This window comes from Mesoplodon bidens (genome assembly GCF_964165515.1).
Source record: "Mesoplodon bidens genome assembly, chromosome: 5".
Classification (NCBI taxonomy): Eukaryota; Metazoa; Chordata; class Mammalia; order Artiodactyla; family Ziphiidae; genus Mesoplodon; species Mesoplodon bidens.
Window position 1 is genome coordinate 60,822,420 of NC_138161.1, and position 15,988 is coordinate 60,838,407.

Sequence of the window (15,988 nt, forward strand, 5' to 3'; positions counted from 1 at the left end):
TCTGTAGTCCTTTGCTGTCTGCTTGTATAGATCCAAAGTTCTTATCGTGTGGGTTGGGCTGGTCTACTCTGAACTTCTTGGTAGATCTGGCTGGGCCGTTGGCTAAGAAGTCCTGATGTCAGTATCTTTAGGTCTTTTCTCTTGGATTGGTCAGTTTCCGCAGAGAAGACTCTTCCAGTCTCCTTCCTGAAGGACTAAGAGCTGGCTGCCAGCATTTTAGGTGAGTGAGAGTAGAGAGATTGAGGAGGGCAGGGCAAAGGGATGATCTCAACATGCAGTATACACGTTTTTTGTATAATCCCCATTTTTGGTATGGTACTGCTATCTTTAACGATGTGTTGGTGTCCTCCTGGCCAGACTGCCAGAGACCCTCTTTTTTATCCTCTCCAGAAAATAGGACTTCAGACTTCTGCCCAGGTAGTAGGAGAGGCCACATGTCCAAAAGTTCATCCAATCCTTATTTCAGTCCCTTCCTCTTTATTCCCATTTCCACAGATGCCTGTCAATTCCTGAGGCTTTAGAGGATTCTTCAGCTTCAGTTGGTTCTCAGCTTTCCCTACTGTTAGCTTAGGATTCAGCGTTTTCAGGGCTGCTAAGTAATCCATCCGCTACCCAGTTTCCAAAGTTGTGTTGCTATTGTCACCTTTTCTGTTTTCCTCTGTCCTTGTGCACTTATGTCTTAAAAAAGAATCCCTTTACCGTGCTTTTGGTGGTGTTTCAGGAGGGAGCAAAATTGGATGCCTGTATTTAATCTGCTCACTCACTCTTCAGCTCACACTGTCTTGATTTCTTCCCCCACATCTTCTACTGATACTGCTCAAGCTAAGCTCCCCAGTGACCTCTGGCTTTTAAAGTTAATATACCTTTTTTTTCTTTTCTTTTTTTTAAGTTTTCATCTTACAGTGCCAGCATTTGACAAAGCTGACCATTCCTTTCTTGAAATGTATCTAATCTTCCCTTCTTTGGAACCATGGAAAAAAACACAGCTTTATTGTGATATAATTCACATACCGTAAAATTCACCTTTTAAAGAATTTTTAGTGTATTCACAAGGTTGTCCCACCATCGCCACTATCTAATTCCAGGGCATTTTATCATCCCCCAAAGAAGCCCTGTACCCATGAGCAGTCATTCCCATCCCTCACTCTCTCAGCTCCTGGAAATCACTAATCTACTTTCTATTTCTATGGGTTTGCCTATTCTGGACATTTCATATAAATGGAATCATATAATATACAGTCTTTCATGCCTGGCTTCCACTTAGCATAATGTAAAACTGCTTTTTGCTGGTTAAAACCATCTCTGCTACCTGACCTCGTCCTCTCCCAGTGCCGCAGCCTTTTGCGTTAGATTCTCTTCCCTTCTCCTTTACTGCCCTCTAGGTGATCTTAGCTGCTCCCCTAACTTGGATTACCACATGCACCAATGGCTCCCAAAGCATGTCTCTCATCCTGACCTCTTCCTTGAGTCCAGACTCATACAGCCACTTGCTGACTTGGCATCTTTACCTCGAGGCTAACAGGCATCCCAAACTGATCATGTCCAAAACAGAATTAAGTTTTCATCTTGAGCCAAACCTGGTTCTCCTCTAGTTGACCTAATTTCAAAAAATGATACTACTATCCTCCAGTTGTTCAAGTGAAAAACTTCATACAGTGTGTAAGTATATATTTATCTGTGTAATTATTCGTTTTAGTTCTGAGTCCCTCACTAGTCTGTAAGCTCCATGAAGGCAGGGACAGTGCCTATTTGGTTCACCATTGTATACCCAGTACTTAGCACAGTGCCCAGCATGTAACAGGTAAGCAAAAAATATTTGTTGAATGAATGAATGAGTGAATGAATACAAAAAAGAATAAGACATAATTCTTTGTTTTTGTTTGTCTGTCTTTTTATACTGCAGGTTCTTATTAGTCATCAATTTTATACACATCAGTGTATACATGTCAATCCCAATCGCCCAATTCAGCACACCACCATCCCCACCCCACCGCAGTTTTCCCCCCTTTGTGTCCATATGTAAGACATAAGCCTTGCTCTCAAGTTGTCTACAATTTTATTAGAGAAGTCAGATATCCATGTGTATTGTTAAAGACTATTAAAAAAAAGTACAAAATTAAGTGTCAAAGTAAGTAGTAAAGCTTTAGGAGTTTAGAGGCAGGATGATTAGGGAAAACTGTATGGAAATGGTGGGGACAGGTAAGTTTTAGATAGGTGAAGATGAACATGAGCATAATAGCAAGCAAAGGCCTTGAGTGGAACTTGAGTTGTTTAGGGGATGGTGGGGAGACCACTGTAGCTTCAGAAACCATTTCAGAAAACAAGCCCTTCACTTTGGATCATTTGACAAATAGACTTATTGGGAGGTAAAGCACACAGTAATATGTTGTAGGAAGAAGTGCAATACTACAGCAAATGGAAAGAACGCTAGCAGTCACACTGACAGATAACCAAAGGAATCAGATGTTTTATAGTTAGTCTTTTATTTGGGCATCAGTATAGACAGAATTTTATTAAATGCAAACTTTTGGCATACAAATAATCAGAAAAATTTAAACAATCTGATTTTGAAAATTTTTCTTTGCAGTTGAAGAGCTCACTCATTATGCTACAGAGAACCTTTGATCTACTAAATAAGAACAAGACAGGCATGGCTGTCCAAAGCTAGTGATCTTAAGGACCAAAATTATAGATATGTGGAACCAAAAGAAAACGTCTTGAAGAAAACTAGAGGGTGAAGGATTTGAATTGTCACAGGAACATTTCCATATTTTCTCATTATTTGTACTTCTAATGTGAACATTCTTTTTAATAACATTTATTGGAGAATTAGTCTCTGATGGCCTTAGGAATCCATCCTTTCATTTCTTATACATTATTCTAAGCTGTGGATTTCTCCAGTGAAGTGTGAAATATATTGTGGATTTGAATTTCTATGATACAAAAAGAAAATGAGACATTCTGAACTGAGTGGTATGGCCTCATTTTCACAGTGAGGTTTGAAGTTTGACGCTTTAAGTTTATCTGTTAGCACAGAATCAGTGTGTGTCCAATAGGCTGCTTTCACAGTTGAGATACATTCAAGAGGATAAAGAAGACAATATAAGAAGAAATCTCTAAATCATTACTAACTCTGAAGGATCAGTTTTCAGGCATCTATTATAACATTTATAGATTCTTGTACTGTAAATATTATCAATACAATGTCTTCATTTATTTAGCATGTAAATTCAGTAGTCAAACCTTTTGAATCTGCATGTTGATGATTATTATCTGAAAGGTTCTTCAGCCATGTGGTATCTTTATGAAAGAAATAGGTGTTTCTTCAGGTGGCTCTCAGAGGTGAGATTATCTTGCCTCTTCATACATTATATGGCAGAAGAGTCAATTTTGGAAAAGGAAACATGTAGGATACCATCTCTCAAAACGAAGAACCATGCTCTGAGTTTTAAAAACTAGAAGATTATGTTAAAATCTGGGCATTTTAGTGACAGATCAAATGAATACTTGAACTAAGCTTGGCTTCAGCTTAGCAGACTTTCATGGTGGAAATGAGCCATCTGGTTGAAAATATTATAATTTGTGGACTATTTTTCAGTAGCCACGTATGGCTTCATTTACTCATTCACATGTGTGGCTTTAGTCAGTCAGTTGTAAGCCAGACACAAACTTTAGCTCTTTAAGACTTTGGGGGGGCATTATCTCCCAGTATAAGTGCACTGACAAGTTGTAAATCAGACATGAGCTTTGGCTCTTCATTAAAAGTTTTTAGGCGTATGTGTCTCAATACAAGTGATGTCTCTGGAACAAGAGAAGGACAGTGCAGAATAATTTGTATATATTCTTACTGCTTGAATAACAATTGCCTTTAGTTAGATGTCTCTTTTTTACCCAGTCACCCAAGCCACATGGGATTGCTAAAGTCATTTTCGAGATGCCCATAGAGAATAAAATTATTGACTGGATTAGAGGAAAAACGGGTTTCTCTGGGAGAATCTCAACTAACCTACCTTGGGATACCAGTGTACCTACCTGGAGGTTTTTGATAAGGATTTATGATGTGTCTGACTGAGCAAGAGTGACTGGATTATAAACTTGAAAACTTGTTCTCTGTTAATTTCACAAAAATGGTCACTGACAAGCTGAGTATTTTTGTGATATTTCTTTAAAACCTGAACTTCATAAAATACCTCAAAGAAAGTTACCAAAGTTAAGTTGCTTTATAAATTACAACTAAATATGTATGCATTCAGTTAATTGTATTTGAGCCTATGTAAATTGAATATCAATAAAACTCCAAATCTCTGAGTTGTTTTCCTTCTTTTTCGGTCAAACCCTCCCCAAACTAGAAAGCCTGTTTCTGTGAAAACGTATACATGGGCCTACACCCTTTTAAAATAAATTTTGTGCAAAAGTGAAACCCAAAGAGGACTCTCATCTTAGGGCAGTTTCATTTCAAATATGCAGCTTTCTGGAGCAAGAGTACTAGATAGGCCTGCTGGTCTCATGTAGAGACTGCTGGCCAGAAATCATGAAAATGAACAAGTTGGATAATTAACAGATCAGGGACAGTGACCTGGGCCTTTAAGAGAAGGTTAGCGAATTTGGGGGCGGTACGTCGGTAACATTTTGCTGTGGAGATCTCCCCCAACGCCTGTTGCTGGCGTCTGAACGAAGACCTGCCGACCTACGGGTCTCACGTATTTAGGAAACTCTCAGGGTTGCAGGTTTCCCGTATTTCCGCCTTCGCCGACCCGAAGGCTCGGGAGGCTTCCCTGCCCACGCGCCGCCCGCAGGCACCCGCGGGTCCGGTCGGGGTCCGGGCGGCCGCCTCTGGGGCGGGGCTGGGCGGAGGTGCGGGTCAGCCCGGCACCCAACTGCCTGGACCCGCTGCCGGAGCCCGGCCTTCGCTCCTCCGCTCCGCCGGGCGCCAGGGCCGCGGGCCGGGGGAGGGGCCTCGCCGGAGGGTTCCGCACGTGCGGGCGGGGGATGCCCGGCGCCGGGGGCGGGGCACCCGGAAGCTCGCGGACTTGCCGCGCTCAGTCCGGCTGGCGGTGGGGCGGCGGGGGACACGGCGGGGGTTGGCGGGGGACACCGCCGGAGGCGGGCGCACCGCCCCAGCGGCGGCCGGCTGTGGTCACAGGTGGGCGGCGGCGGAGAGGGCGCGGCGGAGAACGGAGCCGGGGTCCCTGAGACTCCAGCCATCGCGCCGGGAGCCCCGTAGAGCAGAGATCGGCAGACGCGTCCGCGCCTCGGGAGGAGCCGACCCTTCTCCTCTCCGCCTCGGCCTCTTTGACTGCAGCCGCACCTCGGCCCGGGAGCGCAGGTAACTTCCCTCCCAAGGTCATTCTTCGGGCCGGGCGGTGTTCTCGGCCCACCCACGTCCTCACGATTGGCCGGGGCGGGAGAGGCGCGCCCACCTCGCGGCGGAGAAGTGGGTCTGGACGGCGACCCTGAGCGCTGCCCGGGCGCCGGGTGGCCTCTCCGGAGCCGGGTAGTCGGCCCCAGCGGATACACGCTTTGCCTCCGCCCGCAGCCCCGAGGGTGTTTCCACCCGCACCCTGGCTTCGGGCGGGGACAACCAGGCCCTCCCCAGCCCGCACCCGCAGGTGAGTGCAGCCACCCATGCCCCGGCTGTCCCGGGCCGCGTAGTAGGCTGTTGTCATGGGAACGGCTAGCGCCCAGGCGGCGCCTGTCCTGAATGGGGACCTGGCGGTGAAGGCGCTTGGAGCCCTTAGAGCCCTAGAGCTCTGTGTCTGGCCACGCCGAGCCAGTAAAGCCTGATGAAAAGGGGACCACCTCCCCCTCTTCTCATTTTTGATTTCTCAGGCGTTGGTGGTTAATCAGGGATAGGCTTGGATGTGCTTACAAGATGTGAGTTGTGTTCTTTCCACTTTACTTCCTGAGGGCTTCTTATGCCTCATGGTGACAGGTGGAAATCATGACCAAGAAGGGCAGTATGAAGCCAGGGAAGAAAAACAAAGCGGAAGAACCTGAACTGGAGCCCCTGTGCTGCTGCGAGTACCTAGATCGAAATGGGGAAAAGAACCACGTGGCTGCTTGTTTGTGTGATTGCCAAGATCTGGATGAAGGGTGTGATAGGTAAGAGCTGTGTGTTTCTTGATGCTGATCCCTCTGGCCCTCTTGAGAACTACCATGTATATACATACTTTCAGCTTAGCCATCCAGAACACTAGAATTTGCTCTTCATTCTATTTCCACTTATCTCCAACTGAAAGTTGTCTTTTATGTCAAGTGTGAGGACTTTATAAAGATGAATTATTACTCAGTAGTGCACAACTGTCCAGCTCAGTTTACTAGGACATTATTATTTCTCATTTAAAGAGAGGAGGTGACAGAGAACAGGCAGGTAAAGGGATAGTAGGCAAGTTAAACGCATTAAAAAAAATAAAATGCAGGCCAGAGAATCTGTAAGTTTAAAATGAACACATTAGTACCAGAAAGTTCCTACAATTTTCAGTGGTCTCAGCATTCAGAGACTGACATCTTGGGACGGGATTGCACTTGGCCACACAGGGCCTTGAGGGTTGAAAAATCATTTTCCTGCTCTTGGAATCGGTTTCACCCCTTGTTTCTGGGGAGGAAATCCAGCCAGAAGGCATGTTCCTCCCCTGGACTGGCTGTTTTCAGCATGAGCAGCAACACAGTCCTGATTGATGCTATTGTATTTGGCTTTTATTTTCACCATTATCCCAAGTGATGGAAATTAACTATCCAAAGAGATGATTTCTAACATCAATGAAAAAATTTTGTGCCAAACAGTAATAACCTGGTTTTTATCCATTTTCTAAATAATTATATATTTAAAAATTATCACATGGAAAGCATAATGTGGGGAGAACACAGATGGTGGAAACTTGCTTTTCCCATCAATTCCTTCTGGTTAAAAAAAGTCATTGCAGTGGCACATTGCTGATTTGGTATGCTGCTTGGTATGTTAATCTCGCCATGAGAAGCGTTCTTGGGGACTACTGTAGTCTAGTACCCCATAATCCCTTTGTAATTCTTCCTTGACAGTGTCAGTAGTCTCTTACAGGTGTCTTTAAATGTAGGTTCTTTAATCTTAGTCTAAAATCCATACTGAGAAAGTAGAACACTTTGGACTAATGAATGGAGAAATGATGCCTTTTCTGTAACCTCCATCACTCAAGACCACAGCTCTTCCATTGGCCTTCTAACTCTTCCTCCCTCCCAGCCCTTGAGACCCGGGCTGTCCCTCAGTTTTCTTCTCTCCAGACCCTTCTGGATGAGATGGGCTCCCAGCATTTCCACAGACCTGCTGCTCTGTATGCCTCCCTTATACTTAGTTCCCATTCACTTCCAAGTCTAGCCCTATTTTTGAAAATTCTAAATTTTTTTTAAAATTCTAAATTTCTAAAACCAATGTTATCCTTCCTTAAACTGTTCCTTTCCATAATAGCCTAAGTATGCAAAAAAGTCAACAATACTACTTGTCCACCAAGCTCAGTCATTTGACTTGTACTAGTTTGACCTCCACGCTTCCTTATGCAGCCCCCTGCCCTAATGAACTGGTTTACTCCCCCGGCCCAGGACAGGTTTTGTGCTGCACATGCATCTCTCCACTGGAACGCCTCCTTGCCTTCCTCTCCACCCACAGGAATACTAGCCAGCTGTCAAGGTTGAGCACAAATCCGTCTTTTCCCACAAAGACCTCTGCAATGACTCCACCCAGAAGTGTGTCCTCTCCTCTGAGCACACCTTACCGTGTTTGACTGTAATAGTTCATTGGGTGATTTTGCTACTTTGTCACTTATCTAATATTTCTTGAATTCCCATGTTGTCTTCACAACTAGATGGTGAATTTTTTTTTTTTTTCTGGTACGCGGGCCTCTCACTGTTGTGGCCTCTCCCATTGCGGACCACAGGCTCCGGACGCGCAGGCTCAGCGGCCATGTCTCACGGGCCTAGCTGCTCCGCGGCATGTGGGATCTTCCTGGACTGGGGCACGAACCCATGTCCCCTGCGTCAGCAGGCGGACTCTCAACCACTGTGCCACCAGGGAAGCCTGGTGGTGAATTTTTTTGAGATTTTTATGTCTCTATGCCCACCCCAGTCTGAACAGGACTTATGTGGAATACGTGTGTATTCCTGTGTGTTTCGTGGAGAAATAGTTCTGTTAAATATCTAAACATTTTCTCATTCGTATTAAAAAATTATACATGAATCTGAAAAGCTCGTGTTTAATAGTAAGGAAGTAGAATGCTTGGTCTTTGGCATCTTTTATCATTTATCCTGCTGTCTGGCCTACAGTGTTGAGTGGTTTTTAATTCAACAAACACGTTGGAGGTACCTTCTCTGTGCTCTCTCTGAACAGATGGATCACGTGTAAGTCCGTGCAGCCCGAGACCTACGAAAGGATCATGGATACGATCTCTGACCGCCTCCGGATTCCTTGGCTTAGGGGAGCCAGGAAAGTTAACATTAGCCTCCTTCCCCCACTCTTGCTGCTGCCTGTCTTCCTCCGAGTGGCTTCGTGGCATCTCCTCCTCGGGGGGGTGGTGTTGGCCTCCCTCCCTGTGCTGGCTCTGCGGTATTACTACCTCACTCACAGAAGAAAAGAACAGACTCTGTTTTTCCTGAGCCTCGGACTGTTCTCTCTGGGCTACATGTACTACGTGTTCCTGCAGGAGGTGGTCCCCAGGGGGCGTGTAGGGCCCACTCGGCTGGCACTGCTTACCTGCGGGTTACTTCTCATACTCTTAGCCTTGTGCCGAGCCAAGAAGGATCCAGGCTACCTCAGAAACCCAGCAAGCGATGACAGATCTCTAAGCGGCAGCCAAACCGAATGCCTGAACAGGACAGGGCTGGAGAAGCCCAAAGGGTTCCCCGGCGCAGACCCAGCGGGCGGTCTCAACAACCGCGGGCCCAAGGATGAGCCTAAGGGCTGCCCCAGGACGTCGGCCGGAAGCCCCGCCATGGGGAAGGAGGACTGGTGCGCCAAGTGCCGGCTGGTGCGGCCGGCCCGGGCCTGGCACTGCCGGATCTGCGGCGTCTGTGTGAGGAGGATGGATCATCACTGCGTCTGGTATGTTGGAAAAATCTGGAGGCTTGCGGAGGGTACGTTCATGTGAGACTCTCTCGCCGGGTTTGCTCTTCCTTTATGCCTTCCTCAAATTTCTCTCCTTCCCAGCTTTACACCTTGGAGATATTTGTGGGCTGTTATGATGTTCCCACTTAGTCATCAGTTTTTTGAGCTTCACAAATTTAGTTCTTTTCAGTCATTTCCTGAAGGTGTTTTTTTTTTTTCCCCCGCTTTCTCTCTTTTTTTTTTTTTTTGCGGTACGCGGGCCTGTCACTGGTGTGGCCTCTCCCGTTGTGGAGCACAGGCTCCGGATGCGCAGGCTCAGCGGCCATGGCTCACGGGCCCAGCTGCTCCGCGGCATGTGGGATCTTCCCGGACCGGGGCACGAACCCGCGTCCCCTGCATCGGCAGGCGGACTCTCAACCACTGCGCCACCAGGGAAGCCCTCCCGCTTTCTCTTTTGCCCTCATTTTCTCCTTTCTAAGAGAGAAGTATCTACAGTTGAATGACTTTTTTTAAAAAGAATGTATCAGACATAGTATAGGCACATCTCCCTGTGCTCACAGAGCTCAAGAATGTGTTCCTGTACTTTTAGGTGACTCTTATCCTCTGACCATGTATCCATCATCATTTTGATGCTACCAGTGATTTCTAGTTGACATTATTGACTTAAGGCCCTGACAGATAACTCCCTATTTGGTTAGTGGTGCAGAAATGGGCTTTTTGGGTACCTCTTTGCTGGCCAGTGACAAACGAGGACACCTGAGGACACCCGTAAGATGTGCGTTGCAACTTTTAAAGAAAATGGTGCAGCTTTACTGAATAAATCTTAAACAAAAGGAGCGTGATTAATTCAGATATGAATGCTGTAAGTAGCATGTTTGCAGCTTGCTCTTGAGGCAGTCATGGTCAGTGAATTATGCCTTTTATCTAGGATTCTGATCATGTCACACTCTCCCCCTCAGAAGGGGACACGGGACAGGGTGAGGGTGCAGACAGCCCTGGAGGACACAGGAGCAGACCTTAAGTTCAAGGGTCATGAACAGGGACAGCTCTATTCTGGGGCTTTGTCTTTGGAGTAAGCAGGTATTTTCATTTTTAGGTTTTACTCTTCTCTGTCTTCATCATTTATGCTCGTGCATACCTGGGTGTGTGCGTGCGTGTGTGCAGGTTGGGGGCCCATTTACACGCGCTGGTGTGCAGAGATCCTGCAGCCTCGCCTGGGAGATCTCTGCCCGCTGGAGCGTCCCGGCGTGCCTGTCATCCTGCCCTGCAAATGGCCACGACCTGGAACTCTGTACCTGACAAGTAGTCTGCATACTATTGAGTTCTCTACCCCACCCTGTGTTTCTAACCTCTTGGGATCTTTTATTAATATGTGTATGTAATATATGCTTTCCCACATTGTATAATACTTCTGATTTAGCATTTTTAAGTTTTTATAACTCTGATACCATCCTATCCTTAGGTGGTGATTACAGTGTTAACTCTCTTACCATTGGGTAACAGACTTCACTTATTAATATCTAGAAAGATTTGTTAGCCAGGTTCTGCTTTTTTACTTAGTCTTGTCCTTAAGCTAATGATATGATTTCACTTTGCAAAGAGCGGAGAATATAAGACTACATCTCTCAGCAGACAAGTTTTTAATTCCCTAAAATTGAAAAACAAGAGAACTTATTTTTTAATAACTGAAACTCACACTATCTCTGTTTTAAAAGCTTTCTTGTTTATTGAGCTATTAGAGAACTTTTAAAAACATGTTTGCTTTCTCCCCCTCTGTGCTGTTTGGAGGATAAATAGCTGTGTCGGAGAATCAAATCATCAAGCATTTATGCTTGCCCTTCTGATCTTCCTGCTCACCTCGGTGTACGGGATAACGCTGACCTTGGACACCATTTGTACGGATAGAAGTGTCTTCACAGCTCTCTTCTATTGCCCTGGAGTTTATGCAAATTACAGGTGAGACATGGATACCCCATACGGGGCCCCACGGCAGAGGGAGTGGGTTTGCAGTGAATGTACAGGGCTGTGATTCACTGCTAGGTTAGGGGTTCTCACCCAAAACACAGGACAGGTTCTGGGGATGCTGGGTATCCCTGAAATTGCCAACACACAGTTGTGCAGTGGATACGTGCATTTTTCTGGGTGATGTCACAAGGAACGTTGACCTTAAAAAGTGAGGAACCAGTGCTCTACAGGTAGGACTAGGCTTTCTCTGGGACTTCAGAGTCAAACGACCGCTAGCATGCCCAAGGTAGCCACAGTGAAACTGAAATGATAACTAAAGTAGCAGTCTCTGGGTATGGGTGTGGTCTCTTTTGTCGCTTGTTATTGGGGAAATTCTCACTTTATTGCTGTTTTCTGGTGCTTTGTAGCCTAGTCTTAATTTACCGCTTCTGACCCTTTCGTGAAATGCTTACAATCTCTGTAACCTTTCTTTTCTTTTTAACCTCCATTGATTTTTTCCTGTTCTACTTTTTTTTTTTTTTTTTTTTTTACATCACCACTCATGATTACTGTGGTATCTAGGTCAGAATTTCCTTCAGTGTTTTTAGGTTGGGGCCCATTTATACAGTGTGATGATCTCCGTGCTGTAGCAGAAGCGGGAACTTTTTAGTTTTGGCCCAATCCCCTGCCCAGCCCGTCCCCGAAAGCTCTGCTTGAGGACATTTATCACAACCCACTAAGAATAGTAGTCACTGAAGGATTTCACAAACTATCAAGACTCTGAACACAAAGAAGACAGGAACTTAACCTGCGGAGGAGGGCCCATCTGTTCTAATGCCCGCGAATGTCTAGCTCTGCAGTGGCGAGGGGGAGATTTGTCCACAGACTGGTACAGACAAGGGCCCGCACAGGGGTGCTATGTGGACAAAGCAGGGAGTGTCTTGAAAACAAAGAGCGAGAAGAAAGCAGAGGCCCTTGGGGGTCGTTGTGTCTGTATGTTGGTAAGCATGAGTTTTCTAGGCTTTCTGTGGGCCCCATAAATGAAATGAGGGACACAGTCCTGCTGCTGTGTTCTCAGTGCTATGGACCCACGATTCATGTGTCCTCACTGGGCCTCAGTTTTCCTCATCTTTGTGGCGATTTAATCATCCCTGAGGTCCCTTTCAGCTTAACAGATGAAGATCCTGAATGAATTTCCCGCTAACTCACGTGCAGATATTTGAAAATAATCACTTGGCAGACGTTAATCGGCAGCCTCTCCTCACAGCCTTATTAATGAGCTGGAAGCAGCTTTCTTGTCCTGTGTGACCCTGTTTGGTTTTGGAAAGCGGGATTTGAAATGTGACGGTGCTCCTGGCGCTCCTTCGGGGCTGCTGGTGCTGGGAGCTGTCCTCTTACCTGTGCTCGTCGGCCTTGTACGGAAAAGAACGGGGATGAGCAACCTTAGCACTGCTGCTCCGTCCCACCCACAGCTCCCTTGAGGACGTTTACAGCAATCTCACGGCGCCTCCGTTTTCTTGTGCGTTAAGAACAATTTAGGAATTATTCATGCCACAAACAGATCTTGACTGCGGTTGTGTCAGACACTGTTGGCTGTGTGGGGGACATGAAACACACAAAACAGTCCCTGCTGTTCTAGTATCACATCCTAGAAAAGGAGGCACAAGTAATTATAAGATAGAACATGTTAAGAGTCATAAGTGAAGCAGGTTATTTATTGGCACTCCGAGGAGAGAAAAGTGTCTTCCAAGTGGGGTCATCGGGGAAGGGGCCAGCGTCCTTAGGAGTCAGTACTACGTGTGTAAAATGTTACCATGGGGAGAGCTCTCTGAATGTGAAGCGTTGGCCGCCCTGACCTGCCTTTTCCTGCTCCCAGCTCAGCTCTGTGCTTCACCTGCGTGTGGTACTCTGTGATCATCATGGGGGGCATGGCCTACATCTTCCTGATCCAGCTGATAAACATCAGCTACAACGTGACGGAGAGGGAAGTGCAGCAGGCCCTTCGACAGAAGACGGGGCGCCGGCTGCTCTGCGGGCTCATCGTGGACACAGGCCAGTACAATCGGGGCTTCCTGCGGAACTGGCACCAGTTCTCCACCCTGGGCACGCACCCCTTCCACCACCCTGCTGAGGACATAGTATGAAGTGCCTTCTGTACGGCTCTGGGGGCGGGAGGGCGTCTCCTCCCTCTGCTCCCTTGCATCCTACACTTCGGTGCGCACAGGATGCTTGTGTTTATCCCCAGTTTCTTAAAGGCGTTATAGGGCCATGCTCAGGTTTAGGCACTGGACTGGGAAGAAATTAATTTTTCTGACTTCACAATTTAAGGGATTTTTATATCAAAGCAGTAAAAGTAGAGTCATTCCTTTCCAGTCACCTTCTTAACTAACTCAGTCATCAGAAGTTGAAAAGAATGTGGATTGCTAATGCAGAAATTGATAGAAGCAATTGCCACCCATTAGTATGGGAGAAAGAGCTTTGGATTAGGGTAGTTTCTAGTCCCTCTTTCAACTCCTAATAGCCATGCGACCCTTGGTCAGGTCACTTCCCTGAGTCTCAGGTTCATTTGTCAAGTGGGGTACTGATGCTGCCCTGGCTACCTCACAGAGTGGTTGTGCGGGGGGGACACGGGAGGGTCACGAGAGGGATGCGGTATGTGGAAAGCGCTGAAAAACAACGAAAAACTAAAGCACCAGAGAGGTAGGAAGTATTATTAGGAGACTCCTAAGACTGGAAAAAATATTTCAGGTCAGAATATTGAAGCCATTCCATTTTCAGCATTTCAGAGTGAAAAAACGATCCCCAAATACCATGTTGTACAGTTATGGGGATTTCTCTTTCTGAAGTATTAGACATTAACTACTCAAACAGGGTAGAAGAAGACCAAATGGATTTACTCAGTCATCTGATCTTGAAAGTTGATAATAATTACAAGCCTAATTATTGCTAGTATAATGCACAGTGGTCATGAGTTTAGGTGATGAGTTCTTATATTGACCTTATTTCTTATGGATTTATTCTGTTTGGGTTTACTCTAAGTAACTCCCGTAGGCATCAGTGTTTTTTTCCTCTTCCCATGTGTTGCCTGGTCAGGTGCTAGCACACTTGTGACAACGTCTGGACGAGAACAGACACTCCTATCGGGAAGATTTTACTCTCTTTGTGGGTAGGGTGGCTGGTTAATATCAAGAGCTTGACTTTTTTGTTGATATAAGTAATTCAGACCCTGTCAGTAATAGCACTAAGCTGCAAAAACCAGTATTCTGGCATTCACATTATTCCGGCATGAGCTCTCTTTGAGGGGCTGATTGACGTCTTCCCACTTAACTTGCACATTACTTCTCGTTCACCTTTCCCGAGATAAAAGTATCTCACTAGGAGAGAAGAAACAGGGTATGTGTGGTTTCCACTAATTAATAGATTACTGTTCTTCCCTGGCTCTTCCTAAATGGTTTCTTCAACCGTGTCTCAAAACGGAAAACGCGTAAAGGATTAAATATTTCGCGTGGGTCTATTCTGGCATAGGATTAAGATGAAGCAGCTTCACATGGGGAAAAATACCCTCTTGAAATATTTGGTTTTGTACCTGTACTTTTTTTTGGAACCCCAAAAGAATTCATGAGCCCTTAAATTTGTTTTGGCTAATAGCTTAATATAGGGAAAATACTGCCAGCTTTTTCAGTCCGTCTTTCTGTGCGTGCTGCTGTAGCAAGAGGTTTATAAAGGTCGAGAAGAAATATTGCTACTTCTACAGCATTGCCACCCTCTGCAGCTGGCACCGTCCCTAGTCCTGCCGTTAATCGAGGCTGTCCTTAAGACAGGCACCACGTTTTTATACAGGCTTGTCGTTGCTCTCCCTAGAGGTGGATTGTTTAGTGAACGATAGGCTCCGTATTCCACTAGGATGAGCCAAAGAGCAAGTCTGGGGATGTTAGCAGAGTCTGTGGTTGGTACAGTGGTACCCTGTCCCTGGTCCAGAATCAAGCATTTATTTGGAATTAACATTGGAGGTGATGTAACAAATTCCTTTCTGTGTGGGTTGGAGATGAGAGAGAGAGAGAGTAATGATGTCAAGGACAGCACATGTGGCCACAGATCTCTGCTTGTAGTCTCTTGAATGCCAGATGCATAGCCAACTCTGATTGTCTAGCAGTTGATAATAAAATTCATAGAAATGTTAGTATAGTCAGTAATCTTGGCCTCTTGCCAAATCTTTAACAACAATCAAAATATGATGTGCTGAAGCTCAGGAGTACCCTAAAGACCAGAGTCATTTGGGAGAATTAGGAATGATCATCGTCTTTGTAACAGTGTACCCCTAACAGGGTTACCTGGATGGGGCAACTCACTGTTTCCCTCACTCAGATAAGAACTCCTTGTATATTATTCTGGCTGATTGGAATTCAGGTGCTTGTTTGAAGTTGAGAACTTCAAGGTTGGAAGTTTACAGAGGAAAGCTCAACCCTTTGAAAAGCTCTGTGGTTCTGCGGAGGTAAAAGCCTACTGAAGTATTTGCACCAAAAGGAGCAGCAACCAAGGCGCTATGTGTGAGCAGTTTCTGTGGACTCTGGGATATCCTTGGTTTCTACTCCTGGACTTTCAACCCTACTTTTAGGGTCTGGAGCTATTTGAGGGATTTCGTCCCTTTAAAGGACAGGGCCTCTGGGAACAAATGAGTCCCAGGCGCAAGTGGTGGCGGCGGCTGGGAGGATTGCCCTGCGGACCTGTAACCGCAGTTTCTTGGCCATAGGAGCAGGCCCGCCCCGACGTATTTCAGACAAGTGCGTCCCCCACTTTCACCCCAAATCCTCAGTTTCTGTTAAACATACTGGAAGTGAAGTTGAGTAAATGATCGGCTGTAGTCTGACCACTTAACATTACTGTCATGCCCCTGTACACTCTTCCCGGGGGAGGGAAATGGGTCCACTTGAAAGATGTGAGGGAGAAATAGTTGAGGATCAGGATTGCACGAAG

The 15,988-nt window shown here is 46.0% G+C and overlaps 2 protein-coding genes across 4 annotated transcripts in view; both read left to right on the forward strand.

Moving 5' to 3' along the window:
* GRAMD1C (GRAM domain containing 1C) overlaps window positions 1-4,308 on the forward strand; it is a gene marked incomplete at its 5' end in the record, with an annotated part of 93,566 nt that extends 89,258 nt beyond the window's left edge. For both annotated transcript variants that reach the window (XM_081235778.1, XM_081235779.1), the window contains one exon: window positions 2,588-4,308. In XM_081235778.1, the coding sequence (XP_081091904.1) occupies window positions 2,588-2,668 (81 nt within the window). In that variant the 3' untranslated portion in view covers window positions 2,669-4,308. The remainder of the gene's footprint in view (window positions 1-2,587) is intronic.
* Window positions 4,309-5,191: 883 nt separating this feature from the next.
* ZDHHC23 (zDHHC palmitoyltransferase 23) lies at window positions 5,192-13,605 on the forward strand. 2 transcript variants are annotated; one of them, XM_081234158.1, is made up of 5 exons: window positions 5,192-5,326; window positions 5,933-6,102; window positions 8,357-9,067; window positions 10,859-11,026; window positions 12,891-13,605. In XM_081234158.1, the coding sequence occupies exons 2-5, from the start codon at window positions 5,942-5,944 to the stop codon at window positions 13,156-13,158; spliced, it is 1,308 nt and encodes a 435-aa protein (XP_081090284.1). In that variant the 5' UTR covers window positions 5,192-5,326; window positions 5,933-5,941; the 3' UTR covers window positions 13,159-13,605. The 2 variants fall into 2 exon arrangements, with proteins under 2 accessions (XP_081090284.1, XP_081090285.1); XM_081234159.1 differs by having other exon boundaries at window positions 5,265-5,326; window positions 5,908-6,102.
* The last annotated feature ends 2,383 nt before the right edge of the window (window positions 13,606-15,988 follow it).

Excerpts from the sequence above, each read along its gene's own strand:
- ZDHHC23 (XM_081234158.1), top strand. The coding sequence starts at position 5,942 with ATGACCAAGAAGGGCAGTATGAAGCCAGGGAAGAAAAACAAAGCGGAA. Across the intron at positions 6,103-8,356 it reads CTGGATGAAGGGTGTGATAG|ATGGATCACGTGTAAGTCCG; the intron begins GTAAGAGCTGTG and ends CTCTCTGAACAG. Across the intron at positions 9,068-10,858 it reads ATGGATCATCACTGCGTCTG|GATAAATAGCTGTGTCGGAG; the intron begins GTATGTTGGAAA and ends TGCTGTTTGGAG.